This window comes from Protomyctophum parallelum (genome assembly GCF_964188405.1).
Source record: "Protomyctophum parallelum genome assembly, chromosome: 7".
NCBI classification, from domain to species: Eukaryota; Metazoa; Chordata; class Actinopteri; order Myctophiformes; family Myctophidae; genus Protomyctophum; species Protomyctophum parallelum.
This window is the reverse complement of record NC_139705.1, coordinates 23,574,080-23,600,639: the sequence shown is the minus strand read 5'-3', so window position 1 is coordinate 23,600,639 and position 26,560 is coordinate 23,574,080. Positions and strand designations below refer to the sequence as shown.

Genomic DNA, 26,560 nt, shown 5'->3' with positions numbered 1-26,560 from the left:
ACACGGCATACTATAGAATAAAATAGTAATTTGAAAAATGGAAAACATCTGAAAAGAAAATGGCGTATAGTCAACCATATCACTGGTATCCTGTCTATTAATTGTTTCTACTCAAGTAGGCTAATGGACAAGGGGCAGCCAAACTTTATCAAATTGTCTCTCCCTGTTTCTCAGGAAATACCTTATTCTCTCAAGATGAAATGTAGCCTACTAGTCATTTCATTTAGCCAATGCTTAAATGCAGGAGCCTCATCCTTTTCCAGTGCGTCAAAAATAGTTTTTTTTGCTGGATCGAGGGCCTTTTCAACCTGCAGTTTGTTCCTATCTGAGACCAGCAGTGCAGTGTCATCTGCGAACAGGAACAAGTTGCAGTCACAAGCTGATTTCATGTTGTGTACATAATAGAACAGTAAAGGTCCTAGTATGCTGCCTTGTGGAACGCCACAGCTCACTGGGAGGGGGTCAGGGAGGGTGGTGGTGTCATTATCTGGGTTTTTGTTGTTGTAGTGTAGTAGTTGGTTATTTGGGCTTGCTTCCTAATGTTCAAACCAGACAGTGGTTCTCAAACAGGTTCAAATCAAGGACCAACAGGTTCAAATCAAGGACCCCCAAATGAACATGTGTTTTTGTCTGCGGATGGACACCCATCTGAAATTATTTTATGCCAGGAACCCCTATTAAAAGATTTGTGTTGTTAAAATGTTTCAAAACGTTTGTTGTAGATCGGCTACTTTCCGTAAGGGCCATAGCTTCTAGGCTTGTTTTCCATTCATAGACCTTCTTTCTCTCACACAAAACCTGGCAACTCTGACAAGAGTCCCCAAAGCAAAGCCAATACATCCTGATTAGAGCTCGCTGCAATAAGGGAAGGGCGACACTAGGCTGGCTCAGGACTGGAGAATCCGAGAAAAGACGAGACGGGAGTTCTTTTGGATTTTGAAAGCACAGGCTGGGAGAGGTGAGAAAGAAACTACATTAATCGCATGTTCACTGTTAGTTGTTTTTAACCGTTATTTGAAATCTAAATGCATATTTCGACTTCAGAAGTGAGTTTTGAGCGTTGAAGGAAAAAGTAGGTGGTGTCAGTCTTTTCTGAAGGAGGAAGGCATGTCGTTTAGCCCTGGATTGATATGATCAACAAGCTCGGCGAGTTGAGACTTGTTACTTTATGTTGCTCTAAAATATGTTCATTAATTAACAGTGAATTACATTGTGTTCTGGACTGGTTTGATCGTCGTTGTTGTGTCAAATCGGAGGAGGACACACCTGTTTCCTTCCTCCCAACAACCTTTGCTTGTTCGTTCGTCCGTTGCACAAATCTTTTCGGTTCATGTTTTTTATTTGTAGTGCTCCACACCCCCACACATCTAATCTACAAACTCAACGGTTGGTTTACAGCAAATAACTTTGATTCTGTGGTTGGCTTCATTGTTTGTGTTTGGACTCACTTATCTTGACAACAACGTCACCGTCAGGCAGCCCTACCTTTAGTTGTGGTTAAAAGTTTCTCGTCATTCTCGGAGAGAGAGAGAGAACCTGTTTGGCCAGTGAGAGCGAGAATCGATCGGTATTCGAAACATTTCTTCGGGGGGAAACCGGAGACTTTAGGAATGCGAAGGAAAGAATCGCAAAACAATAGCATAGCCTACTTAGTGGGATGATGATATACAACACCTTTCCTTTAAAAAAACAATACCTTTCATTCTTTGCTTGCCTGTTGTGTTGCTATACGGCTGCTTAAACGTTTTCTTTTTCTGTCCTGAGGACATTCCTTTCTCCGAGGAGTCACCACACCCTTTTGATCCGCTGTAGCAACAAGACCATCATGTTCCATAAACTATTTTTTTTCCTCCTTCCTTGGCACATTGCTGCTCTCGCACAAATAACGCCAACTAATTGGCGAAAAAATATCGCGGAATATCGCGGGCTACTCCCCATTTCAGTTGCTACGTCGTAATACACTGGGTGTTCCAACAATACATGGCAGCAGCCTCCTGCCTCCCTCTCTTCTTGTTCTTGTCTACTGAGGAGGAGGAATGCTCATTGCTCACAAAGATTCTCCCACATCCTCTTGGCGCCTGTGTTTGTGTGCGCGCGTGCATGTGTGTGTTTGTGGACCGTGTATGATGTCATTGTGTAGGAACTGCTGACCAAGCAAGAATTCACACAGGTAGTGGACTTGGACAGAATGGCATGGTAATTATATCTCGCATGACAACAGTCGACACTCTTAGGGTTGGGATCATCCAGGACCGAAGCAATCACATCCAACATTGATGGAGTCGCTTTCCATCACATTTTGAACCGGCTTTCCGGAACTGTTTTATGTATTTATCACACTGTCAGAGCTGGTATGTGGACTTCATGTCTGCTATGCAATTACAATACCTAAAACTAGGTATTGATTCTAAAACTTTACATTTTCATTTTTCAAGGACCACTATATATAACTCTTGAAAGTGTACAAATGTAACCAAATGGTTGCTCAAACCATTTATCTCATCTTGGAGTTACATACCTGTTGGGGTCCATTAACATGTTCTAGCCTAGTACATGTTAATGCCTAGTACTACTAGTGAATCGGACTGTTAAGGGGTATTTGTTAAGGAACCGGTCCGGAATCGTTAAAATCCTAAAGGACCAACCCTAGTCGACACAGTCCACACAGTGCACCAAAAGGAAAGGTGGAGAAAAAGTGAAATTTGTTTTCCGTTTTGCCATACACAAGTTAGTATCTTTGGCCAATTGACCTAGCAATGCACAGTTGAACATTTTTTGAAATAAATGATTAACAACAAAATGTAGGAAACCAAAACATAAAGAGACCCGACACACTGTTTGGGAACCAGTGGTCTACTAGGTGATCAATGTCATGGTCACATCACATGGCAAAGAGACTGAGAGATCTCATGAGTCAAAGCTGTGAGAAATGCTTCACTTGTTGTCTAGTGTTGTTTTTCATGACGAACATAAATTGTATTGCTAATGGAGTACTGTGTAGCAGATGCATACTTACTGTAGGCAATATGCATGGTGGCTTTTAAAATGGCATTTTAAACACAAGCGTCTGTCAAACTCAATCGAAGACACTGCACCGTTCAGAAAGCTTATTGTCCAAGCTCCTATTAGTTAGTAGTAACTTCCTACACATCTGTTGTTTCTGAGACATAATGATAGTACATGGATTGCTCAAATGACAATGTTGGTATTAATCCATCTAGCCTGTTTGTTATCTCTGTGTTTAAGCTAGGCCTGGGCCATAATGGACAACATCAACCTTTTTCCAGCATATACCGGTACACTTATCGACATTTTGCCCATAATATAATCACCATTGATATTATTGCGGGGATGTCTATTGGTACTTTCACAAAGGTATTCATTATTTATTTATTTATAAATGAGTAAAGTCTACATAACTAGGTGGATAAAGGATAATAGTCATGCAAGTTCAGAGAATTTTCACTGTTCTGTAATGCAGGCAACATTTAACCACTTTCACCTGTGGGTCCCTAGTTGGCATGTTATTGGCAGAATTTGCAGAAACATTTAAACATTTACGTCAACAATATGGAACCAGGAAAAGACAACACTGATGCTGCGTTCACACTGGCACAGTATGCAAAAGATACAAAGCTACACACTGTTTGAGTTACTGCCATATCGGCATTGTTCCAGACAATATCTAGTATATACGGTAGTCTTCATATCACTATTGATTCGATACTGTATCAATATATATATATATATATATATATATATAGTGTGTATTGCTCAGAGATTTTAAGTTGTTGTTGGCGCTGGTGCTTGTCAGCGGTTGAGGAGGAGTGTGGCACCCTAAGGATACAGAACATTACCTCCCTGATGGTGACATCACACTGCAACACACACGGAGAGAGAGAGTATGGGATTAGACGGAGACAGACCTAGAACAGTACTAGCCTGGAGGAGAGGAGGCAGAACAGAAGGAGAGAGGGAGGGTGACAAAGGGGAACACACAGGAAGGATGATGGTGGAGGTGGGGGGGGGGGGGGTACAATCAGGTCAGCTTTTTCAGCGAATTAGCAAGGAGGGTGTGGGAGTGAATCTGCGTGTTTTAGCAGTCTTTGTAGAAGACTCGGGGAAGATAAATGCAGTCATAATTTCCCCCCCCGCAAATCCTGATTATCTAACTCCGCAAGTTCCTCTCATCCACTTGTTATGGCCTATTTCGTCACTGTGGAATATTAATCAGACTTTCAGTGATGTGCTTTAGTGCTGCACAATTAACCGAAAAAAAAGATTGTGACACCTATGCGATCTCATTTCTGTATTTGAGCAAGAATCGTGCAGCACTACTTGGCTGTCCAATTCATGTTTTTGCAACGAGAGAGAGACTTAAAGAGAGGTTTAAGTCGAGCACTTTGATGTCTGTTTAAAGCCACAGTAGTTGGCTCCATGGCACATTTGAGTAATAATGTTCAGCAACTACAGACTAAAGACATTAAACATTTTTATGGGGGGAAAAAAACGAGAATCGTGTGAAAATCGTGATCTCAATTCTTGTGGATGAAAATGGAGAAACATTTGAGCAAGAATCGTGCAGCACTAATGTGCTTGATCCCCCCCCCCCTTCACATCTGCTTCAATTCTCTCTCTATTCTGTCTAACTGTCTTCCATTCTTTCTCTTTTTCTACTCCTGTCCCTCCGTCTCTTCCTCTCTTGCATCCTGCGTCGCTCCATCTCTCTCCGTTTGAACTGCGGTGAAAGCTCGGGAGTGGATGAATGGATAAATCTCTGATATTTTTTTCCTCTCTACTCTGAGCCAGGCTGAGCTCTGTGATAAATTGGGCCGGGGGAGTCTCGATGGCTCTGTCCTATTTCAAACGTCTGCTTGGGTCCGTGGCTCAGCCTGCTGCACCCATTTCATCTCCCTCACTACATGCATCCTACTACCAGCCAGCCCCAGGCTAACTGTAGGGTTTAGGCCAGAAAGTCTAAGCCCAATCTGATATAGCTAGACTTAAAACATGTTTGAAATATATAGTTTTGGGAGCCCAAATATGCAGCAATATTTCTCATTCTCAACAGTATTTTTGACCCCAAAATGACCTGGGTGAAAGTCAGGGTTCTATAGCTACCTGGACAAGATCTGAATGAGATCTAAAACCAGATACATGGTTGCATTTAGAGGTGCTCCGATCGATCGGCAACCAATTGGTGATCGGACGATTTTCACTCCAAATGACTCGATCTGTGATCGTCCATTTACTCGATCTGGAGAAACCGATCATTTATACCATTTAAGTGGTATAAAAGTCAATCAGATATATAGTATAATCGTTTTGCATCTTTATGACAGGCCTAAACATTCTCCCCTTCCTCCCCACACACAGGAACAGTTTTGACATATTTATAATTTAGGCAATATTCAAATTTTCCCAGTAGCGGTATCGGCTGATCACTGACAAAAACAATCTGTGATCGGGATCGGTCCCAAAAAACCTGATCGGAGCATTAGACTAGGGCTGTTTTGAGAATATATTGGATTGTAAACATGTTATCTATGGAGCAAAAGTGAAGATATCTAATATCTTGCCTATATTTGGAGTTGCATCATAGCACCTAAAAGATTCTGGAAATAATTGAAAATAAATTGCCATGATTTGCTACTTTGCAGCAAAGTGCTAAAAGTGGGACCTTTCGACATGAATGGCGGTTAATGGAATCACTGCCGCTACTTTGTTTTGTGCTCATGGAGCGTAGAAGTACAGTAAAAGGTAGAAATGATTTGACAATTTTGGAAGGAAAAGGAAAGCTTGGAGAGACTAGAGCTTGCCGGTTTGCAACACTGCTGTGGTATCTATGGTCGGGTCAGGTCGACCAGAGTTTAGCACTCACCGCAGGGTGTGTGTATAATATGCAAATGAGTTGAGAGATATATAAACATTACAAACCCCTGTGTGGTGAGAAATCAAGCTTCCTCTAGAATTATTTTAAACTTGTGTTGTGTTCACCCACATACCACACGGCACTCATTTGGACACATTGTTTTGGTGTGTGTGTGGGAGATTTTAACCCATTAAAACCGGGAAAGCATCGGCCTGGGCCGTGGCTCAGCGGTCCGGGCACCTTGGCCGGTGGTCAGTCTGGCGGTGTGCCGTGGGTTCGACTCCCGATCCCGACGGCCTTTGCTGCGTGTCACTCCCCCATTTCCTGTTGGCCTTCTTGTCTACTGTCCCTCTATGAAAGGTGTAGAAAAAAACGGGAAAGGATCTATGGCATTTTAGATTTGAGCTAATCATTTTATATTTTGGATATTCGGGGGTCCTTGACATGATAAAGTTTGCGCACCACTAAATGTAGCAGCATAGGGTTTTCAGAAAACTGTTAGGATTAAGGATTTAGATTTTTTTGAGAATCAGCCTCAAGTCTTAATGGGTTAATGCCTTCATGCATAATCTCACCACCACAACACACTACTATGCTTAGTTGACTGGTGGGTGGGTACCTGCTTTTCTCCCCCGTCTGCCCCTTTTAATCTCCCGATCTACAAGCTCGCATCACGGATCTTCGCGATGTGTTGTGAGCTTGACGATCGGGCTATTTTCGCCTATAGGAACGGTAGGGTTCATGTGGTTAACAAGCCTGTGAGTGGAAAAAGTGAACGAAAGCAAGAGGACCTGGGAAGAGAGAAGTGGAGATAAAGGCTGATTGGGACCAGGGGTGTTGTGTATTTAGGGGATAAGGGTGTTAAAGTGGGTGAGACATTCCACAGCGCTTACGTCCTTCCATGGTTCATCCACCACACACAGAGAGTTAATGTTGCGTGTGAACTTTCTGTGACCCTTTGTTGGTCATCGTCGTCATTGTCTTCGCCAGGAGGCAGACAATGAGGGTGAATACTTATGTTTTCGCCCCTGTCTGTTTGTCTATCTGTGTGTGTGCTTAAGTTGTGTCCCTGTGCCTACACACATAATGCTATTCTGTTTAGCATGACACCATTATATGGTGAAGTACAACATCAGGTTTAAGTGGTTTATCAGACTTGTGATTTAGTCTATTATAAAAAGTCAGACATTATTTGCACACAGATATAATATATATCTAATATTAATTATATATATATCAAGAAAATATGCTTTGCATGTCCCATCAACTTTTCATTGCGTTTATTTGTAAACTTGGTGACAAATAAAACTATTGATTCTTGAAAGTAAAAGATAGAATCGCTAAGAAAATAATCAATATGTGCAGCCCTCACTTTCACTGAGTGTACAGTACAACATGCGACAGGATAACAGAGTTACTAATAATGGTAAATTCGTTTTCCTCTTCGAAGAATTTGCTGTTTGTCAGAGAGACGTGGGTGAGGGGGTTTAAGTAGATTATTGGTTCTTTCCTCAACACAATCACAACAGTGTGTATGTTGTACTGTCTGTAATCCCTACTGCTAGCTAATTTACCAGCAGACATGCCCCCAAAATGCGAGAGATAAGTATTAAACGTAATTATATAACATATGTTGGTTGGTCAGCTGAAAAAACTCTTGAACCCTACTAATCTAGCTAGTGTCCTTATTCTGGGGTTAACAGAATATATATATATATATATATATATCTATAGATGGATGGATGGATGGCTATATATAAAATCTCGGGACCATTCATTGTGACTGAACTTTTAGATTTAGGCTATTTCCCGTGAAGATATTTGGTGTAAATGGAAAAGAGGGGGGGCGGTTACCTACGAGTAGAGGTGGCTGGGGGACTCCGTGCCACTAAGTATAGGGTTCATATGGTTAATGTCATGTCAGCTGAGTAAGCACTGTGTTGACGTTGTTTAAATCTTCCTGGTGTTTGACATTGGCATGCTCTTACCTCATGCTACACCAGGGTTTCTCAAATAGTTCTGTTCTTTTTGTGTATTTATCTATTGTGAAGATGGTGCTAACTGGCGTTTCACTTTTACTCTTTGTAGAGTTCTCAAATTCTGCACAAACCCGACCCGACGTTTTAGGGCCGGGTAAGGCCTGAAATATATGCTAATTAGTCAGGCTGGGCCGGGCCTTAATTTTCAGGCCCGATGAGAACTCTGTCAATTGGGTGTTGTAGGTAGGGCCATGTTAAAATCAGGCCCGATGAGAACTCTGTCAATTGGGTGTTGTAGGTAGGGCCATGTTAAAATCCATTGGGTGTTGTAGGTAGGGCCATGTTAAAATCAATTGGGTGTTGTAGGTAGGGCCATGTTAAAATCCATTGGGTGTTGTAGGTAGGGCCATGTTAAAATCAATTGGGTGTTGTAGGTAGGGCCATGTTAAAATCAATTGGGTGTTGTAGGTAGGGCCATGTTAAATGGGTGTTGTAGGTAGGGCCATGTTAAAATCTGGAATGTCCGAATGGACCCTGGCAAAGCCTGATCTTCGGGCCCCCCTCCTCCGAGTCCTTTATGGGCAAAATATTTTAGTTGTATATCTATTTTTTATCATTAAGCTGCTGCAGTTTACAGCGGCATAATTTCAGACAGAGTGTTACAGATTAGATTGGATTAGATTAGATTGCATAAGCATTTGCCTAGCTTGCCGTTGCATAAAAACAGAGGCTTTTGCTGATTGTTAGACCTTTTTGTGACTGTGATATGCACTTTCTTTACAGTACTCGTCATTTTAGCATGACCTAGTTCCCAAACCAGTGTAAGCGAAAGCCATCGTACAATAAAAAGGCGTAATATCCCGTGTTTAGCATAATCAAACGGGTCCTCAAATACATGATTTGCATGGATACTTTGTGGTCACAGATGCATTGTGAATGGAAGTGGGTTGAAACTTTGAGAAACGGGTAGAGCTCCTTCTTTCTTTACTAGTCTTCCTGAAACTCAATAAAGCTTTTGTGTGTTAATGTAAGTAACCACCTCTCCCCCTCCAGTGGACAAGAATGGCCCCTGGCTAATGTGTTACTACTCTGGCACGGGACAGACGCCAGACCCTGCCTGTGAGAAAACCAGCACTAGTTGCTGAGAGAGGAATGAGAACTTTGCCCTTTTTTGCAACCTCACTTGGGGACTAACATTATGCAACATTAGGCCAATGTATCCCAAGACACACACACACACACACACACACACACACACACACACACACACACACACACACACACACACACACACACACACACACACACACACACACACACACACACACACACACACACACACACTCTCTCTCTCTAGTGTAGTCACGTGGGAATGGGAAGGTCAGAGAGTGTGTGTGTGTGAGAGAGAGAATCTGATGGCTCACCCACTGCAGTCTCCATTGCTTTGTGAACGTGATGTGTGAGTCATGTAACCCTGGGTTTGACACGGCTCAGTTGTCATTCAACTGGTTGGTTTACAGCGTCTCTGACGGTCTCATGCATTGTCAGAGATATGAGCAATTCCATACCAAGCCAGCACATGCTGCTTTGCAATCTTCATCGTATCCATTTTGTCTGTTCTCTATGGTATATTACTGACTGTATATGTTTGTGGCAGTGCATACAACCATTCAGTTTTCTTTCCGGCTGAAGCAGCCCCATGGCAAAAGAAACTCAAGTCAGGGATAATTAATTATTGCTTGAAAATGTCACTAAGTTTAGTGTACAGTACACTGTACAGTTGATTTGAAAGTAAGCCAATGTTAAAACGCTTCTGGCCATGGGGTTAATTGCATTGGGGAGTGGTGTAGGCCAGGGGGTTTCAACTTTTCATTTGATCTCTTAATGAGGTGAGGTTAATAATGTAATATTTATGTTTCATATGAATTTGCGCAACATTTGAGCAAAAACCTTGAGCCTGAACACAATCCGTGGCATTGTATCGTTGGTACCACCGACTGACCTTAAGGTTTCGTCAAGTGTTGTGCTTTCGGTTGCGCAGGTTTATGCTCGACATTAACGTAGCTCACAGGCCAGTGTTACTATCCTATCCTTTAGCAAACACTTGTTGGAATGAGGAGGTGAAATCTTACAGTGTCAGACACTGACTTCAGGAAAGGGACATGGGAGAGGAACCGGGAAAAAAAAACTGTCTTGTTTGGTCGGATTGGACTCCTCCTTTTGCCAGTCAAGTTTGAATTGACTGCAAGGGGCAGAAACCAAACCAAAGGAAGAAGTCAAATTTAAAAAGTGCAAAGGTTCACAATCCCATAATATAGCACTTTATTATCCTGTAACGCAGTGGTTTTTAACCAGTGGTCCTCCGGGGACCACCAGTGGTCCTTTTTTTTTTTCTTTTTTTTTTTAAGATATTTTTTTGCGGCTTACGCCTTTTATTGATTTTTGAAGGGACAGACAGTAGGCTGACAGGAAACGGGAGAGAGATGGGGGGATGACATGCAGTAAAGGCCGTGTCGGGTCCGGGAGTCGAACCCGCGGCACACTGCGACTGGATTACCAGTCCGGTGCCCAGACCGTTACGCTACGGCCTGGGCCCACCAGTGGTCCTTGAGGGCGTTCCAGGTGGTTGCCAGCTAAATGATGGAGAGTTGGTAACCAAATAGACCCTTATAGATCTTTAACTCTATTCTAACCAAATGGACCTGTAAGGGTCCATTTGTATTATTGGTTTTTATTCTTATTTTACTTGTTTTTAGTTGAGTCTAAACAATTAGAGAATGTTATTTTGACCGTTTGCCTGTTATGTTATCGCTATGGCACCACATCAATACAGCATGGAACTGTGGACAAAATCTTATCCAAGGATAACAAAATATTCTTTCGTTTTGGGTCTGTGAGGCTAAATGTCCTCAAATGGTGGTCCTTGGTTGGTTCAAATGCAGAATAGATATTGGGCCTTGATATGAAAAGGGTTGAAAACCACTGCTGTAACGGAACACACTGTAATGGAACACACAGGCCAGAAGGGGCCCTCGTCATCATCACTCTACAAAGTACAGATCTATTCCTGCACTTTTTATTAGGCAGCACTCTGAGCCAGCCAGCCATCAGCAGCAACGAGCCGCATTAATGTATCGTGTCGGGAGAAATAAAACACAAGCTCCATTTTGTGAAGCTATCTCTTACTGCGGATAGAAAGGCTTGTACCGTGGCTACTAAGTCACGCGTGTGTGTGTGTGTGTGTGTGTGTGTGTGTGTGTGTGTGTGTGTGTGTGTGTGTGTGTGTGTGTGTGTGTGTGTCTGTGTCCTAAGGCAGTGGCAGTATGATGTATGGATGGAGTTAAGCAGCAGCCTGCTATCACAGAGAACAGGTGGCTTTCTCCAGAGACAACCCAGCGTGTGTGTGTGTGCCAGCTAAAATAAATATGTGGAGGATAAGTAATAACGCAGTTGGTAGTTAGTTATTACAGTGCACCAAAGCAAATGCCTAGATGGCCAATACAAGCTGTGAGCATGACTTGGCCTACAGGATAAAATAACAATATAAACACTAATTTAGCTCTTGCACATAATTCACTTGGTTAAGCCTCGGTGCTATACTGGCCTTCTGCATGTGCTGTATTGTGTAGTGTAATACAGTGAATGAATGGTGGCGGGGGGGGGGGGGGGGACGTATACAAAACGTACATCCGTTGTATCTGGCAGTGTTCCTTATCATGCAGAGTGAAACCAGACGTGTTGTGCAGAATGTACCAGCCCTTCCAGGAGGTGTATTTTTCTTCCCTGGATAATGCAAACACCACGCCCGCAAGTAATTGACCTTTGCTCCAGCCTCCAGATGGCCGGAAATCGATTTCATTTCTTAACGTTTTACTAGGTTAAAATGTCTCCATTGAGCTGTGTTCATATGAAGTGGAAAAGACAAGAAATGCAGTCAAGTATTTATTTATTATTAAAGCCTGGCAGAATACTACAAAGGCTATACTACTACCTATAATTAATTACCTGCATAATTATTACATAACACAGGCTGCTTTGCAATGTTGAAATTGAAATATTGAGTTTGAAAAAGAATAATTAACATTAACAGCTTCTTTCAAATAAACCCCACAAGTATGACCTAAAAGAGTAAACACATTGAATTTTCACCCCAAAGAAAAAGGACAACAGAAAACAAGACAAACAAACCTTAAATACAAGATCAATAACAGTTGAAAAATAAAAGGCAGACAAAAACAGACAAAACAACAGTACACAACATCCTATATGAAAAATAAAAATAAAACATAGGTACATGATACATCCATAATCCAATCCAATACAATCCAATCACAGTATAAACTACTTTTAAAACAAAAGTCCAGCAAACCTCACTCATTCCCAAGCAGAGACGGATTCAAATTCTGAATGAATTGAAAGAATGGACCCCATATCCTCCCAAACCTATCGGAAGAACCATTCAAGGAGTGTCTAATCTTCTCCAGTTTTACACAGTACAAGGTGTCCCTAACCCAATGAGTGTGAGAAGGGGCGATTTCCAGTTGGTCAGAATTAGTCTCCTCGCTAACAAAGTGACAAAAGCCAAAACATCCCTCTCTGGTTTAGAGAGCAACGGTATTGAGGGAAAAACACCAAACAGGGCCCCCAAAGGTGTGGGCTCCACTCTTTGCCCGACTATCTTTAATAAGGAATTGAAGATATCGGTCCAATATTTGTGTAGAGAAGTGCAGAGCCAGAACGTATGGATGAGGTCTGCTGCTTTGCAATGTTAAGAGATGATTGAATGTTCAATGGTGAAGTTGCATTGCGAAAATGACATTCTACAAAAAAGTATAATTGTAAATGGGCTATTCGGTGAAGAGATTTATTTTTGTAGAGTCATAAAAAGAGTGGGCCAAGGTTGGTCTAACAAAATTTTAAGTGTTTAATCGTCGAAGGATAACTGTTTGAAAGTTGGCAGTAGTTCAATACTTTGTAGTTCTCAACAGGCCTGAAAAGTGAAAACTAAGGCCCGGCCCTAACTGATCAGGCCTGACTAATTAGCATAGATTTTATGTTAGGCCGGTCCACGGTCCTAAAATGTTGGGTCGGGTTTGGGAAGAATTTGAGAACTCTACACAGAGTAAACGTGAAATGCCAGTCAGCACCATCTTCATAATAGATAAATTCACAATCAGTCTGTTTTTGTGTTTTCATTAAGGAAGGATAATAAAAGTAATCACAACATGTACTCCATTTATATTATTATATTAAGGATTTTTATAATTTGCACTTTACATGCTGTCATTTGGACCGAAAGAACATGACCTCAAACATCACGCCTAAAGGGTGTGGTTTTGGCACAACTAACTGCATTAGGAAATGAAGACCTGCTTCCAGGAGGTGTTGTCCTGCTACTAAGAAATTTGTTTCAGTAGATGAATTAATTTGTCTCAGTTTCAGTGGACAAGTGTCAAAGGACCTCAGTCAGTGCCATTTCAGAGCACTTTACAGGCAAACAAACTTGTGTGTGTCCTCACTGTCATGAAACAACTGCTTTTATTTATCCATTCGTAATCAGGGCAGGTTTGGGCACTTTGTCAACAATGGCAGAGAGCTGAAAATGAATTGAAGTTGAAATTGGTCTCTTTGAGGCCTTTTTTCACTGACAGACTAAATAGAGACTAAGCTATGATGACTACAACTGTTTGGTTACACTTGGGTGTTGCGCTCTGAAAATAGCCGTACTACAAGCTCAGAATTTGAGAGAGAATTGTGCAGCACTGTCTGTCACCAACCAAACCTGTAGGACGGTGCTATAAATTATTAGGCCAAGGTGATGTGGCAGCAGCAGCAGCCAGGAGCACATTCTCTTTTCCAAGGAGGTGCTGCTGGTGTATGAGAGACTATGCGTAGGCAGCTGACAGCTGTACAGTATGTAGAGCATTGCATCCTGTGTGTTTGTGGGGTTGCAATGTTCCCAGGACTCTGGTGTGCTGCCTTTCCCCCCCACTTCTTTCTTCTTTTCCAGGCCAACACCGAACCCTCAGCCTTGCCTTGCTCTGTTTTCCACCTAGCCCACATAGGACAGGACACAGCCCAGGAAAGGGAAGAGGGTGCGGCTCCCCCAACAGACTTGGAATCACCTCTTCTCTCCTTCCCTTCCTCCCCTCTTAATACCAGTACCTCAGTCTCTCTCTCTCTCTCTGGTTTCTCTCTCACTCCACTTATTGCCCCCTCCCCTCCCCCTTTCATGAATTGCCATGCTACAACCATGCTTTTCCAAGAATTGGCTCGTGACTCGAAGAGGAGTTTGTTCCTATTTTGCCCATGCTGCATTCTCTTTGTCAGAGATAAGACAGACTAATTGAGGCCAACAATTGAGTTGTTTTGATCATGAATTCATGACATGTAATTATGAATTGCTGTGCACCACCATGAGCGGATCAAATAAAGAATGAATGTGTGACTAGCGGCCCGTGGTTCAGGAAGAAATGGAAGGTTCCCAGCTCCTCTTGGCTTGATGTCAAAATGTCCTTGAGTAAGACGTTGAACCTCCCCATTCTGACATTGAGATTGTATTGATTTCATTGTGCCTGTTTATTTTGTGTTTACCGGTTCGTTTGATTTTGGGAAAAAAACGGGGAAGCTGTGCTTCACAATAAAGATATATGAAACGGGTAAGACACAGTGAGCCTCTGACTGCTCCCGAGTCCAGCAGATGATGACGTTGGATTTAGTGCTTCACGATTCTTGCTCAAATGTGAATCTCTATTTTCCTCCACAAATTGAGATCACGATTTTCATGAAAATATTTATTGTCTTTAGTCAGTAGTTGCTGAACATTACTACATTCAAAATGTGGCATCAGTCCTGGAGCCAACTACTGTGGCTTTGAACGGACAACATCAAAGTGTTTGACTTAACACGTAAGAGTAACTAAAATGAATTGGACAGCGGCTAGCCAACCAATGCTCAAACTTAGAAATTAGATTGCATAGGTGTCTGAATCTAGATCGCAACCTTTTTTCTATTAATTGTGCAGCACTAGTTGGATTTCCTCCACTTTCGGTTTGGGACTGTTTGTGAAGAGGCGGATGGATGTAACGCACCATTTCTATTCTTATATCGTTGAATAAAGATTAAAGACGCCTCGTTGTTAAAAGTGTTCCATTCTGTTTGGCAGATGGCAGCCATCAGGAAGAAGTTAGTAATCGTGGGTGACGGCGCTTGCGGAAAGACCTGCCTCCTCATCGTCTTCAGTAAGGACCAGTTCCCTGAGGTCTATGTCCCCACGGTGTTCGAGAACTACATCGCTGACATTGAGGTGGACAGCAAGCAGGTAATGTCGTGAAGGACACACACGCGAGCGCGCACACACAGCGACACATGTGATCTGCACTTGTGGGATCTAACCACATGAACCATAGCGTCCTTATTCTGGGGCGAAGAGAATTGGTGTAGGAAAAGGTAGCATACCATAAAAATAACTTGCAGTAACCTGATACTGCTATAATATCCCTCAGACCTTTTTATATCAAGGACCCCCAAATGAACACTTATTTGCCCGTGGACCCCCCATTTGAAAAGATGCCAAGGACCCCCATAAGATTTTCACGGTTCTAGCAGTGATTTTCAACCATTTTCATTTCAAGGAGTTTGACATCCATTGGGCTATGGACGGACCTACATTTTATGGGATTTTCATCTCTGGGACCAAATTCATATTGTAAAATCAATGTTAATTTAACTCAGAGTGTACAAATGGAACCCGTTAGGGTCCATTTGGTTCCATTTGTTTTTCCATCCTCTTCTTCCTCTTCTCTAGTTCACAAGAGGATGGGGCTCAGTCCCCGACCCACACAGAGCAGAAGGGACAAATAAAAGCCAAAGTCAAATAAAAGCCAAAAGAATAAACTTGCTCTTCATCATGATCAACAAAACGCTTAACATGGCACGAGGAGTGTGCCAGACACCAGGCTATAACCGTAGTGTGTGGCTGTGTGCATGCATTAGTGCCGAGCTTAAAGTGGTATTTATTTCACTTTACTCTGGCATTTGTGTGGACACCTTCATGTTATTAGATACACTCCCCTCAGTTTGAAGCCTGTTTAATTTTTACCATGTTGGACTCATTGACAACACATGTCCCTGCTTCTGGTGACTGATATGGTCCTTCTAATGCATGAGGGGGGTTAGGGTTACACAGTATTACACATTTAATTACGGTAAAACTTTCAGCTTTTTTCACAAATGCGAAATATAATGAACCAGAAGCCTGATGAGTTTACCAAGAGCACGATAAACATGAAATGGGCAGCAATTATAAAATAAAATCTCTTACAATACAAAAAAAGCACATGCTGTAATCTTGTAGATCTGTTCCATTTGTGTCAGCTAAGCTTGCAGATTTGTTCAGTTTTTCTTTAACTCATCTTAGCTTCTGGGTGTCCTTGGAACAAAATATTTTGAGATGAGGGTCCTGGAGCAAATGCATATAATTTTGGTGGTCCTTAACCTAAAAAGTTAGAGCACCACTGATATAGCAACGAACATACGTTTTTCAGAAAACTGGATTTAGAAGACATTTTTAGAATCACCCTCACAAGCCAAGTGGTCCAGGCAAATGCCACATATAGGCTCTGGCCTGACAGCACGTCACATGTTCCGAGTCCCGTTCATGACGACCTTTGCTGCATGTCTCTCCCTTCTCTCTCTCCCACTTTCCTGTCCATCTTCACTTAATACTATCAAAGGCAGAAAAGCAAAAAATAAATAAATAAATAAAAAGCTGAGCACGGGAAGTCTTTTTTAGTTCAAACAATGATAGAAGAGAGGGCGAAATGGATGGTGGTTGAGAGGGAGATGAGTGGGCAGCGCAGACAGGAAGTCCTCGTGTCTATCGAGGCTGGCAAGGAAGTGCAGATCTTGCAGTCAACAACAGGAAATGGAACGTCACAGACTTCCTTCCTGCGCAAGCCCCGGCACTCCCTACCCACCTTTGTACAATACATTATGACTAATGCCCCATTTCCTGTCCCCATTTCCTGGGCTGTGAAACCTTGGATCAGCTCACTTCCTGAAATCTGAGGGTTTTATTTTGTGCAACATGGTACTTGGCTCTAGAACTGCTTTAACCACTTAAACCCTTTGCCTTTAGTTGACCGGAGACCCCCAGAGGTCTATACTGATGAGGCCAGTGATGAAAGTTAAATTATGGCCGAGTTATTTGCTGACTCCTGGGAGACCCCAAGTGGTGACAGAATGCCAGGACAGAGTTGGAGAGTGCATGGATTATAGTTCTCTTCTGAGTCGCCACGACTGATTTCGGTCAGTTGGATGGATTCCATAGAAGCCAGCATGTAATGCCTTCTATGGACGTATGTTGCACGGCAAAAATAACCCATCTGCAAGCTCTCAATGCAGAGCTTGTAGATGGGCTATTTTTGGGTATTAAGAGCATTTGTGCAAGTTGTCAAACTAGCTTTTTCTTTCCTTTTCTTTTTTTTTTAAATAAATTTTTTGTAATTTTTCATCAGATTATTGGCTCAGTCAGGAATGTGACACAAACAAAGTAATGTCCATGAATTCAAGGCTTGATGGGATGTGTAGTTGATAGAAAATAAGTATTTGCCAATGCCATCAAATAGGGAACCGTAGTATAATTCAGTTCAAACTGGGGGTCCTTGAAATTAAACGGGTTGAGAATCACTGCTAGAGCCGTACAAATCTTCTCTTATGGGGGTCCCTCCCTGGCATATCTTTTCAAATGGGGGTCCGCCGGCTAATTAGTGTCAATATGGGGGTCCTTGACATGAAAAGGTTTGGGAACCACTGGGATAGAAGATCCTTAAGTGTAGCAACTATAGTAGGCCCGATCAAACATCATTCACACTCACAGCCACTAAATGTCAAGCATTTCTATGACTTACGTACTCAACCCCACTGCCCCAGTCACCACCCAGCCCCACCTACCAGCATCTGGTTTTATGTACCATTGGGGGATTATATCCTGACTAAAGTCTTTGCACACCCATTCAGCAGCAACAGCAATGCATAAAAGCTGATCTAGTCTGCCAAAACTCAACTTATTGCCATTTGTCTCGACTGAGATGTATACTGTGTGTGACTGTGTGAATGCAGTCTGCCAACTGCATTCAGTTGGCAGACTTTTATACCATCGGCCTCGGCAGCTTACAGGCCACATGATGAGAAAAGTGACATATCTAGGCTACTGTACATAAGACATTCCTGCGGAGCACATTCCCAGACTGAATGCGTGCTGCGTTTTCTTGCAGTACAGGTTTTGTTTTGGAGAGTTATCTGTTCCATCTATAGATCAGCCCAGATAGAGTCCTCTTAGGAGCGGTTTGATTAATAACAACCAGGAAGACTGCCATGTCCTGCTCAGGGGAATTTGTTTTTACAGGTCGTTAACAGGTGGTTGTCAGAACCCATAATGTTCAATCCCTTTATTCCTTTTCTTTCTCCCACTTCCGCCTTCTGCTATATCTCTGTCTTAACCGATTAAGACCTGAAACCGATTCTACAAATGTCTTCTAAATCAGTTTTGTGTTACGATATCGGTGATTCTCAAACATTTTCATGTCAAGGACCCCTCAAAAGGTATTTGGTGACTGACTCCCCACCTCAACAATTTTTGTGTTCCAGGGACCCCCAGAAGTAAAGATTTGAGTTAAAAATGTCCGCTTAAATTTTTTATAATAGTCAAAGATTTGGGCAAATTTTGCTTGCAAATTTTGCTTGCAAATTTTGCTTGCAACACAGCATGAAGTGACGTGCTGTGAACTTGTATATCTGCTATTTTTTAATAGCCAACACTAAAATCTTAATGGGTTAAATAACAAGCAAGGCATGAATTGCCCCAATATACTATCTAGCCTTTTTAATTCTAAATGAGCGAGGCACCCTGGCTGTCTCCCCAATCCCCTCATCTAAGACTCGATCGTTTGATGAGGTGAACCTCTCTTCTCTGTTTTATGTTAAGTAAATATGATGTTCTTTTTTGAGGGGCCTCCTATTCCCAACTTTGTGTGTCTGTGTGTACCATGGAATGTGATGATGTATGATAAGAGCGCACCTCACTTACACAAGTGTGATTTTGATCTTCTCAGGTGGAGCTGGCACTTTGGGACACTGCAGGCCAGGAGGACTATGACAGACTGAGGCCTCTCTCCTATCCCGACACAGATGTGATCCTCATGTGTTTCTCCATAGACAGCCCTGATAGTTTAGGTAAGGCTCGACATACTTGGCTGCTAACAATGTTAATAATACAACTTTATTTGTATAGCACCTTTCATGACATGAAATGCAGCTCAAAGTGCTTTACAGAGCAATAGAGAAAAAAAAGCAAAGGCATAAAAGCTATTAAAATAATAGCAGTGAATAAGGCAATACAGGGAGGACATGAATAACAACGATTTTAAAGGCTCAACTAAAAGCAAGAGTAGAAGTAGGTCTTGAGCTGTGCTTTAGAAATGTCTACAGAGGCCGCCTGTCGAAGCTTTAGTGGGAGTTTGTTCCACACCGTCGGTCCGTAGAAACGGAAAGCTACTATACCGTATTTTTTAAGTTGCCATTTTTTTAGGCACATCGAGGAGGAGGACCTGAGGGGTCTGTTTGGGACATATCTACTATCTAGGCAGGTACTCTGTAGGTAGGAAGGTGCAAGACATGACTATATTGTGGAATAAAATAAGACTTAAGGTTATAGTAATAGTTATTGCAAGAAGATTATAACAGACAGAATAGTCCAGTATCCAGTAAAGGATAAGCAAGTACAGTATAATGCTGCATTCATATGGAATCAGGCAAGCGGTAGATGGCAAACGGCCAAACCTGCTGGACGCCACGGAACGGTAAAAATATTACATATTTTAACATTGACTGCCGTTACCGTCGCCGGTTCTGGCTGCCGGGCCGTCCTGTTCCATTTACCGTCCTGCTCTCGTCCACTAAAATGACTTCCAGTTTGCCGTCTGCCTGATCCCATGTGAATGCAGCACAAGAAAGATTTTCTGTACTGATTAAGTATGTGGGCCATAGGTCCATTCTTGCTTTAAAAATAGTTCTGACTTGGCCAGCCTGACCACCTCTTGGCAAGGTGTTTTGTTTTTAAAGCCGAGACCTGGTCACCTCTTTTACAAGAAGTCTAAAAGGGCCGTCCCAGAGCCAGAAGAAATGTTGATCATTCCACAGCTCGACTAGAAAGGTACATGTCAAGACCTGTTCAGGTCGTGTGTACATGCAACATTTACTGGAGAAGAGTTTGCTCACCTGCATATTTTTCAACTCTTTTCAAACACTGTAGATGCTGTAGTAAAATGTAGATGCCATACTATCATGGCTACTGTGCTACTGACATTACATTTTCACACAATTTATTGCGATTAACGATTTAATTGTTTTGTCATTGAACACTGGAACATAAAAATTACATTTCCGTTTCGTTTTGAAGTTGCACAGGGTAGATGTGACAAATAAGCTACATACAGTATACAAAGAAACGACTGACACATTTTAATAACTTAACTTATAACTTATAAACTATACAAAAAAGACAAAGTAAAAGAAAAACTATACTAGTGGAAATGGCTGATCTACTTGTGACAGGCTTATCTGCATAGTGTTGTCCAGTCATGGACAGAGTCATGAACCCATTATTTGGACGGGGCGGGGACGAGACATTCGGGATGTTGTGCTTCCTAGACAAACCACAGTTGTCCAGGGCAGCGTTCACCCATTTAGGACAGGAACGCAGTTGGGTCACTGTATAGCTTTTAACCATTATTTTAAACTTCAGCTGTTGAAAAATAGCAGATCTACAAGCTCGAGCTTGTAGATCTGCTATTTTTTTTAAATCGTGAAAAAATTGAGCAAATCTTTGAACATGAATGTTTTTAACTTTACTTCTGGGGAGGCCTGAGACAACATATTTTCAGATGGGGGGTCAGCGGCCAATTGCATATAATTTTTGGGTGTCCTTGACATGAAATGCTTGAGCACCACTGACATGGAAACAATTTACTCATTTAGCAGACGCTCTTAATCCAGAGCGATTTACATTAAGCAAGAACAAAAAGCATGGCAAAACATCACATACATAAAAAGTAGTTCTCATGAAACATGCGTAAGCTAAGAACGTAACCGTGGAATATCTATATAAATAAACTAAACATACTATACTATACATATATACTATAAAGTACTATGACTACATAAAATGCAATTCTAGTGCTGTCTGCTATACGTCTGTATAAAGTGCTATCTAAGTCTACATAGCACTTTATGTAGCTATCTAATCGGAAAGCTGCCATGATTTAGAAGACCTTAGCAGAATCGTGTTCTGGGGTCTAAAAGGGTTAAGCACAAGGTGTGGTGACCGCGTGGTGACCGCGCTCCTCCGAGTCCGTCCACCATGTGCTGGAAGTCAGTGGAATGTAATTGTGGAAGAAGCCACAGATGAGACGCCTTGCATAGCACTGCATTAACCGCTTATATACGCCCTATATACTTTGTCATATGACGAATGGCTCAAATAGCGCTGATCTACAAGCTCACCTATTTTCACATATTCTCTCTCCCATTCTTTTGTTTATTTACTTAAACTTTTTTTTATGCCTACAATGACCTGCCCAAAATAGGGACGCCGGGCTGAAAGTGCTTAAACAACATGAAGTGTAGGCAAGACTGCACTGGTAAAATGCAACAGATTCGCTGTAGCTATCCAAAATGAATCCGTAGCCTGCTATCATTCACACAATGCCAGGTTACATAACATTGTAATCATTGTAAAAGGGAGTTTATGGAAGAGGGTAGTACGGAGAAGTAAGGTGAGGATTTATGACATATCTGCTTCATAGATTTTCAACATCCGGTGAGTAAGAGGAATAGTTTGGTGCAAAGTAATCCTTGGAGCATCCCCAGGGAAATGAATACCGCAAGAGGGGACAGGACTGGGACACCTATCTCTACAGCAAAATAAACGAAAGATAAGAAATGGGGTTATAAAATAAATGTATAACTGACCTTGCATTCTACTGTGTCTGTGGGCTTGTATATATGGCTCAATACACATGTATGAGCATTTACGTGTGTGTGTGTGTGTACAGTACAGTGTGATTGAATATGTACATGCCATGGTACTTTGTATTACTGCATAACTTGTGTGGATTCATTAGTTTGCTGTTTGTCATGCATTGTTTATGTCATGCATTTTTGATGTTTGGTGTTTAGTGTTCTACATTAAACGACCAACATTGTTTGACTGCTGCATTTGCACCATTTATTTTCATGCAGTAGCTTCTTAATCTGCATAAAGACACAGACAATGTCGTAGAATAGATTTCTACAGCTACAAACTAGAGGCTCTGACATTTCCTGTAAGCCAACGGGCACATATATGCATGTATTGTTGGCTAGGCTCTCGGTATCCTACAAATCTTTAAATAAGTTGTCCCTGTTGGCTGACATGATGTATATAGAGCCCCCTCTGACAAAGCCACCACCACGGGGCTCTCTCCCATACTGTTTTGATTCGGCTGTACCACAGCTAACATTCCAAACTGTACTCAATATGGCATCTCCTTACAGAGGAAACAAGAACACTGGTCTCCACCAACACTGGGCTAGACTCTCAGAATCAGCCCCGGGGTCAATGGCCTCTCGGATGTTTATAAATGTCTCCACACTGTGACAAGGGGAAGGACTCTCCCAATACTCCTTGTAGGGCAAAAATGGTGGTGTGTGTGTGAAGTGGGCAACAGCAGCAGGATTGGACTTCAATGGAACCACTAACAACGTGTCTTTCTGTTTCTTACAGAGAACATTCCAGAGAAATGGACGCCTGAAGTGAAGCATTTCTGTCCCAATGTCCCTATCATCCTGGTGGGGAATAAGAAGGATCTGAGGAATGATGAACACACACGCAGAGAGCTGGCCAAGATGAAACAGGTGTGTGTATATCTTGATATTACCTTATCGGCAGCACCCAGTAAGACATGTCTCCTGTGTAACCAGTTATGAACTTTGACTTGGACGCACGTGTGCACACACACACACACACACACACACACACACACACTAGAGGTCCTCCTGACCCACAGGTTGAGAACCACTGTTCTAAACCACTGATGTGCATTGGTTGTTTTAGGAGCCAGTGAAGCCAGAGGAAGGCAGAGACATGGCCAACCGCATCAGTGCCTTCGGCTACCTGGAGTGCTCGGCCAAGACGAAGGATGGCGTGCGGGAGGTATTCGAAATGGCCACCAGGGCGGCGCTGCAGGTGCGCAAGCGCAAGAAGAGGGGCGGCTGCCTGCTGCTGTGAAGAGGGAAAACGGGCCAAACCAAACCAACCAATCAGCGACTGAGGGAAGACCTCCCCGCAGCACAACCTTATCCATGGAGAAAAACCTTTAACCAACCAATGGCTTTCTTGGACTATATTTACACCACAAACGCAGATCTGCCACACAGGCAAATGCGAAAGACTGACAACACCTGTTTAAAAGCAAAACAAATCAGCCTTTTTTTGTACTTTTCTGTTTTCTTCTACTACTCACACACACACACGTTGTTCATGCTTTGTTCTTCCATTCGCTGCTGGTTTTCGTTTGTTTCTTTCTTCACCAGCGTGTTTGTGTGAGGAGCCTGTCTCCCTCAGTCCCCCCACCCCCTTTCTGTATGTATGAATGTATGTTTGTATTTATATGTGCATATATATATATATATATATACTTTACATATATATCAGTCATCCTGCCACTGCCTCTGTGATGATTGTTTACAGAGAAGGACCAAGAAGCTCACCGCACACGCACCCCTTAAACCCATAAAGACCCCGAGGCCCATTCTACTAAATGCCTTCTAAATCGGTATCTCCCAGCCTATAGCCAACCTCAAAAGGCACACCGTTTCTCACAAAGTGTTCTTTTAGATTTGGCTCATTGTGTTGGGACTCAAAAGTAAAATGTTCATATGGAACCCCCACCTGTGTCCATGTATCTCCACTTCAGTCTTCATGCTCCGGTCATTTTACCACACCCATTTAATTTTACGCCCCGAGATTTCCAGTATGCTGAATCGGCAGAGCTCCCCACGTCTTTTTCCCCCCTCCTTCTCTCCACTAACATCAAAGACTGTACATCTAGGTTCAACTCAAATTGGATGTATATTCATTCGCTGAAACCTACATGAGCTCAGACAGTAAGGGCTGTTTACAGAATGCACCTTGCTCTGTCTCTGCTATGGGCGAAAGGATAGGCTGGCACCGCACACAGTGGCCTATTGTCGGAAACAATACTCTCAGTCAGTCACACACACACACACACACTGGCCCAGACAGACATGCCACGAACCAGGCCACACCAGCGCCTCCCATAACGTGCCCACTCTGAATTCTGCACGGCTCGTTCAGACCCCATTATGCAGTTATGCGATGTTACTTTGTTTTTCATTAATTGAAAGGGGAGTGCATATCATGTGGTTTGCTGGACTTAATCCCCACTGCGCTCGCCAACATTGCCACTCAGACAGTTAGTTTTGAGGCGGCTCATTATCCAGATGTGTGTGTGTGTGTGTGTGTGTGTGTGTATATATATATATATACTGTACAAGGATCTGCGCAGCTTGATTGACAAACACACACACGCTATCAATGTGCCAACTCTTAAACCATGGATCAGTAGATACCTTGGCTGTTTGAACTGCCATGTTGATTTTACACACCAGCCAACCAGCTGTATTATAACCATGTGATATAATTCCTACCAAGACCAAGTTTTTTCTTATTGAGAAGTCCTCAAAGGTTTGAGATGGATCCCACATTATCAACTCTAAAGCTCCCCTTTGAGTTTCACAATCAGTTTGCTAATGCAAAAGCGATGATTAATGAGCTGTGAGTCTTAACAGCTACTTCCTGACATCAGGGTTGATGGAAAGGGATAGAGAGCATGTTGGGAGTGCACATCAACCCTGTTCAGTATCCTCCCCACTAACACCCTACACTAGAGCTCATGGCAGATCACTGGGTAAGTGTGTGTAGACTGTGTCAATGTTAAGCTCCAAGAATGGCAATCCTGCATACACTTGTCCAGTTCTATCAGACGCCTTGAGAGCTGGGATCAGAGGGCAGTATAACTGGCCAATAAGCCCATCTCCTTTTAACAGTAATGCAGGCCTAGAACATGCTAAAGAAGTCAAGTCAGGAGAAAAAGCTGATTGTGATGATGCTTTACAAACAGGACAGGGGTGTGGTGTTTAATGTCTGGGTAAGACAAACATGTTAATAAAATATTTTTGAAATGCTACATAACCTCAACATGTCTTTGCTTGTTTATTTACAATTTGGCAGACAGTCTTAATCCAGAGCGGTTTACAGTAAGCAAGGAAAACAAGGTAATACCGGTACATAATAGGGGTGTGTAACGATACATTTGAACAGCGATACGGTACATGGTTGATGATTTTGGCGCATTCATGGCGATATTTACCAAATAAATTAATGTGTGAAACATGAATAGTGAAGGAAAACATTTATTCTGATGGATATAAATGGGTAAACGGTCATTCTCATTCTCAAATACATGGACATTGTATTTGAACACGTGTGGACAAACCCGCACCTTGACATGAACACAATACACACATTTATTGATATACCAAGTATTAAAGTAATTAAACCCCTCTTTTCTTTAATCCGTTATTTGACAGACGGGGACAGACAGTTCAATGTATACCTCAGCTCGATGTTGGCCTCACTACATGCTATACATGTTCCCCACTGAATTTTTTAATTCTTCTGCTATAATGACATGCCCAAAATAGGGACCCGGACATTATTTTATTTTTGATGATCAATTACATTATAAGTATTAGTTTAACTGTTGCACCCCTACAGTATCGGTGATCACTGCAAAACGTCCGAACAGGAGGATGGAGGCCGTGATGAGCTTAAACATGTCCAAGGGGATGTTTACTCATGAGAGAAGGGGTGGGATATCTGTCCTTAGTTCACCTCTTGCCTCACCCCTGAATTCATGTACTGTAAGTGTGGACACAGTGACATCTTGTGGTATCATATGGTCATGTATATCTGAAAGACATGTAAGAAACACAATAAAGAAAGTATGGCTGTTAAGTGTCTCCAAACATTACATGTATAAGGAAGCATAACTATTAACCAATAAATGGGAACACGTTTTGTTAAAGCCAACCTATCTGGCATATTAAACAGCCGTTCGTGAAGGTGAAGTCATTAAACAATTCACCCCAAAGTGAAAATGACGTGAAACAAATCTCTTTGTCTTTGTTCGCAGTTCATAACACAAAAGGAAAACACAAAAGATTGTCAGCACATATTTGTAGCAGCTTTCTCCAAAACAACTTAGGTCATTGCTATTTAGAGTTCCACAAAGGGCAAAGGATGACCATAAAATTACTCCAGACTACAACTCATGCAACACACATGTACTGTAGGTGAAGTCAAACATGAGAGGACACAAAGACACATTTACACCATTATTTAGTGCATAGCTGTTTGTGTTTTGTTACTGTCTATAGTAAACAAACAAAAAAGGTCATTTTCCACTACTAGTGTCATCATTTGGCTTCAGAAGACATTGTTTATGCTGCAGGAGCTGTATAGATATGGGGATTTCCACCTTTTGTTTAAAATGTCATTAGAGTGAGAAGATAATTACATAATTTC

At 42.2% G+C, this 26,560-nt stretch overlaps 1 protein-coding gene across 1 annotated transcript; it reads left to right on the top strand.

The window, feature by feature from the left end:
* The first annotated feature begins 818 nt into the window (after positions 1-818).
* Positions 819-25,990, top strand: LOC310862189 (rho-related GTP-binding protein RhoA-D). Its single transcript, XM_083769941.1, has 5 exons — positions 819-958; positions 15,017-15,172; positions 18,966-19,086; positions 22,676-22,806; positions 23,006-25,990. Exons 2-5 carry the CDS (start codon positions 15,017-15,019, stop codon positions 23,177-23,179), a joined length of 582 nt encoding a protein of 193 aa, XP_083626067.1. The 5' UTR covers positions 819-958; the 3' UTR covers positions 23,180-25,990.
* Positions 25,991-26,560: the final 570 nt, after the last annotated feature.

Excerpts from the sequence above, each read along its gene's own strand:
- LOC310862189 (XM_083769941.1), top strand. The coding sequence starts at position 15,017 with ATGGCAGCCATCAGGAAGAAGTTAGTAATCGTGGGTGACGGCGCTTGC. Across the intron at positions 15,173-18,965 it reads TTGAGGTGGACAGCAAGCAG|GTGGAGCTGGCACTTTGGGA; the intron begins GTAATGTCGTGA and ends TGATCTTCTCAG. Across the intron at positions 19,087-22,675 it reads AGACAGCCCTGATAGTTTAG|AGAACATTCCAGAGAAATGG; the intron begins GTAAGGCTCGAC and ends TGTTTCTTACAG.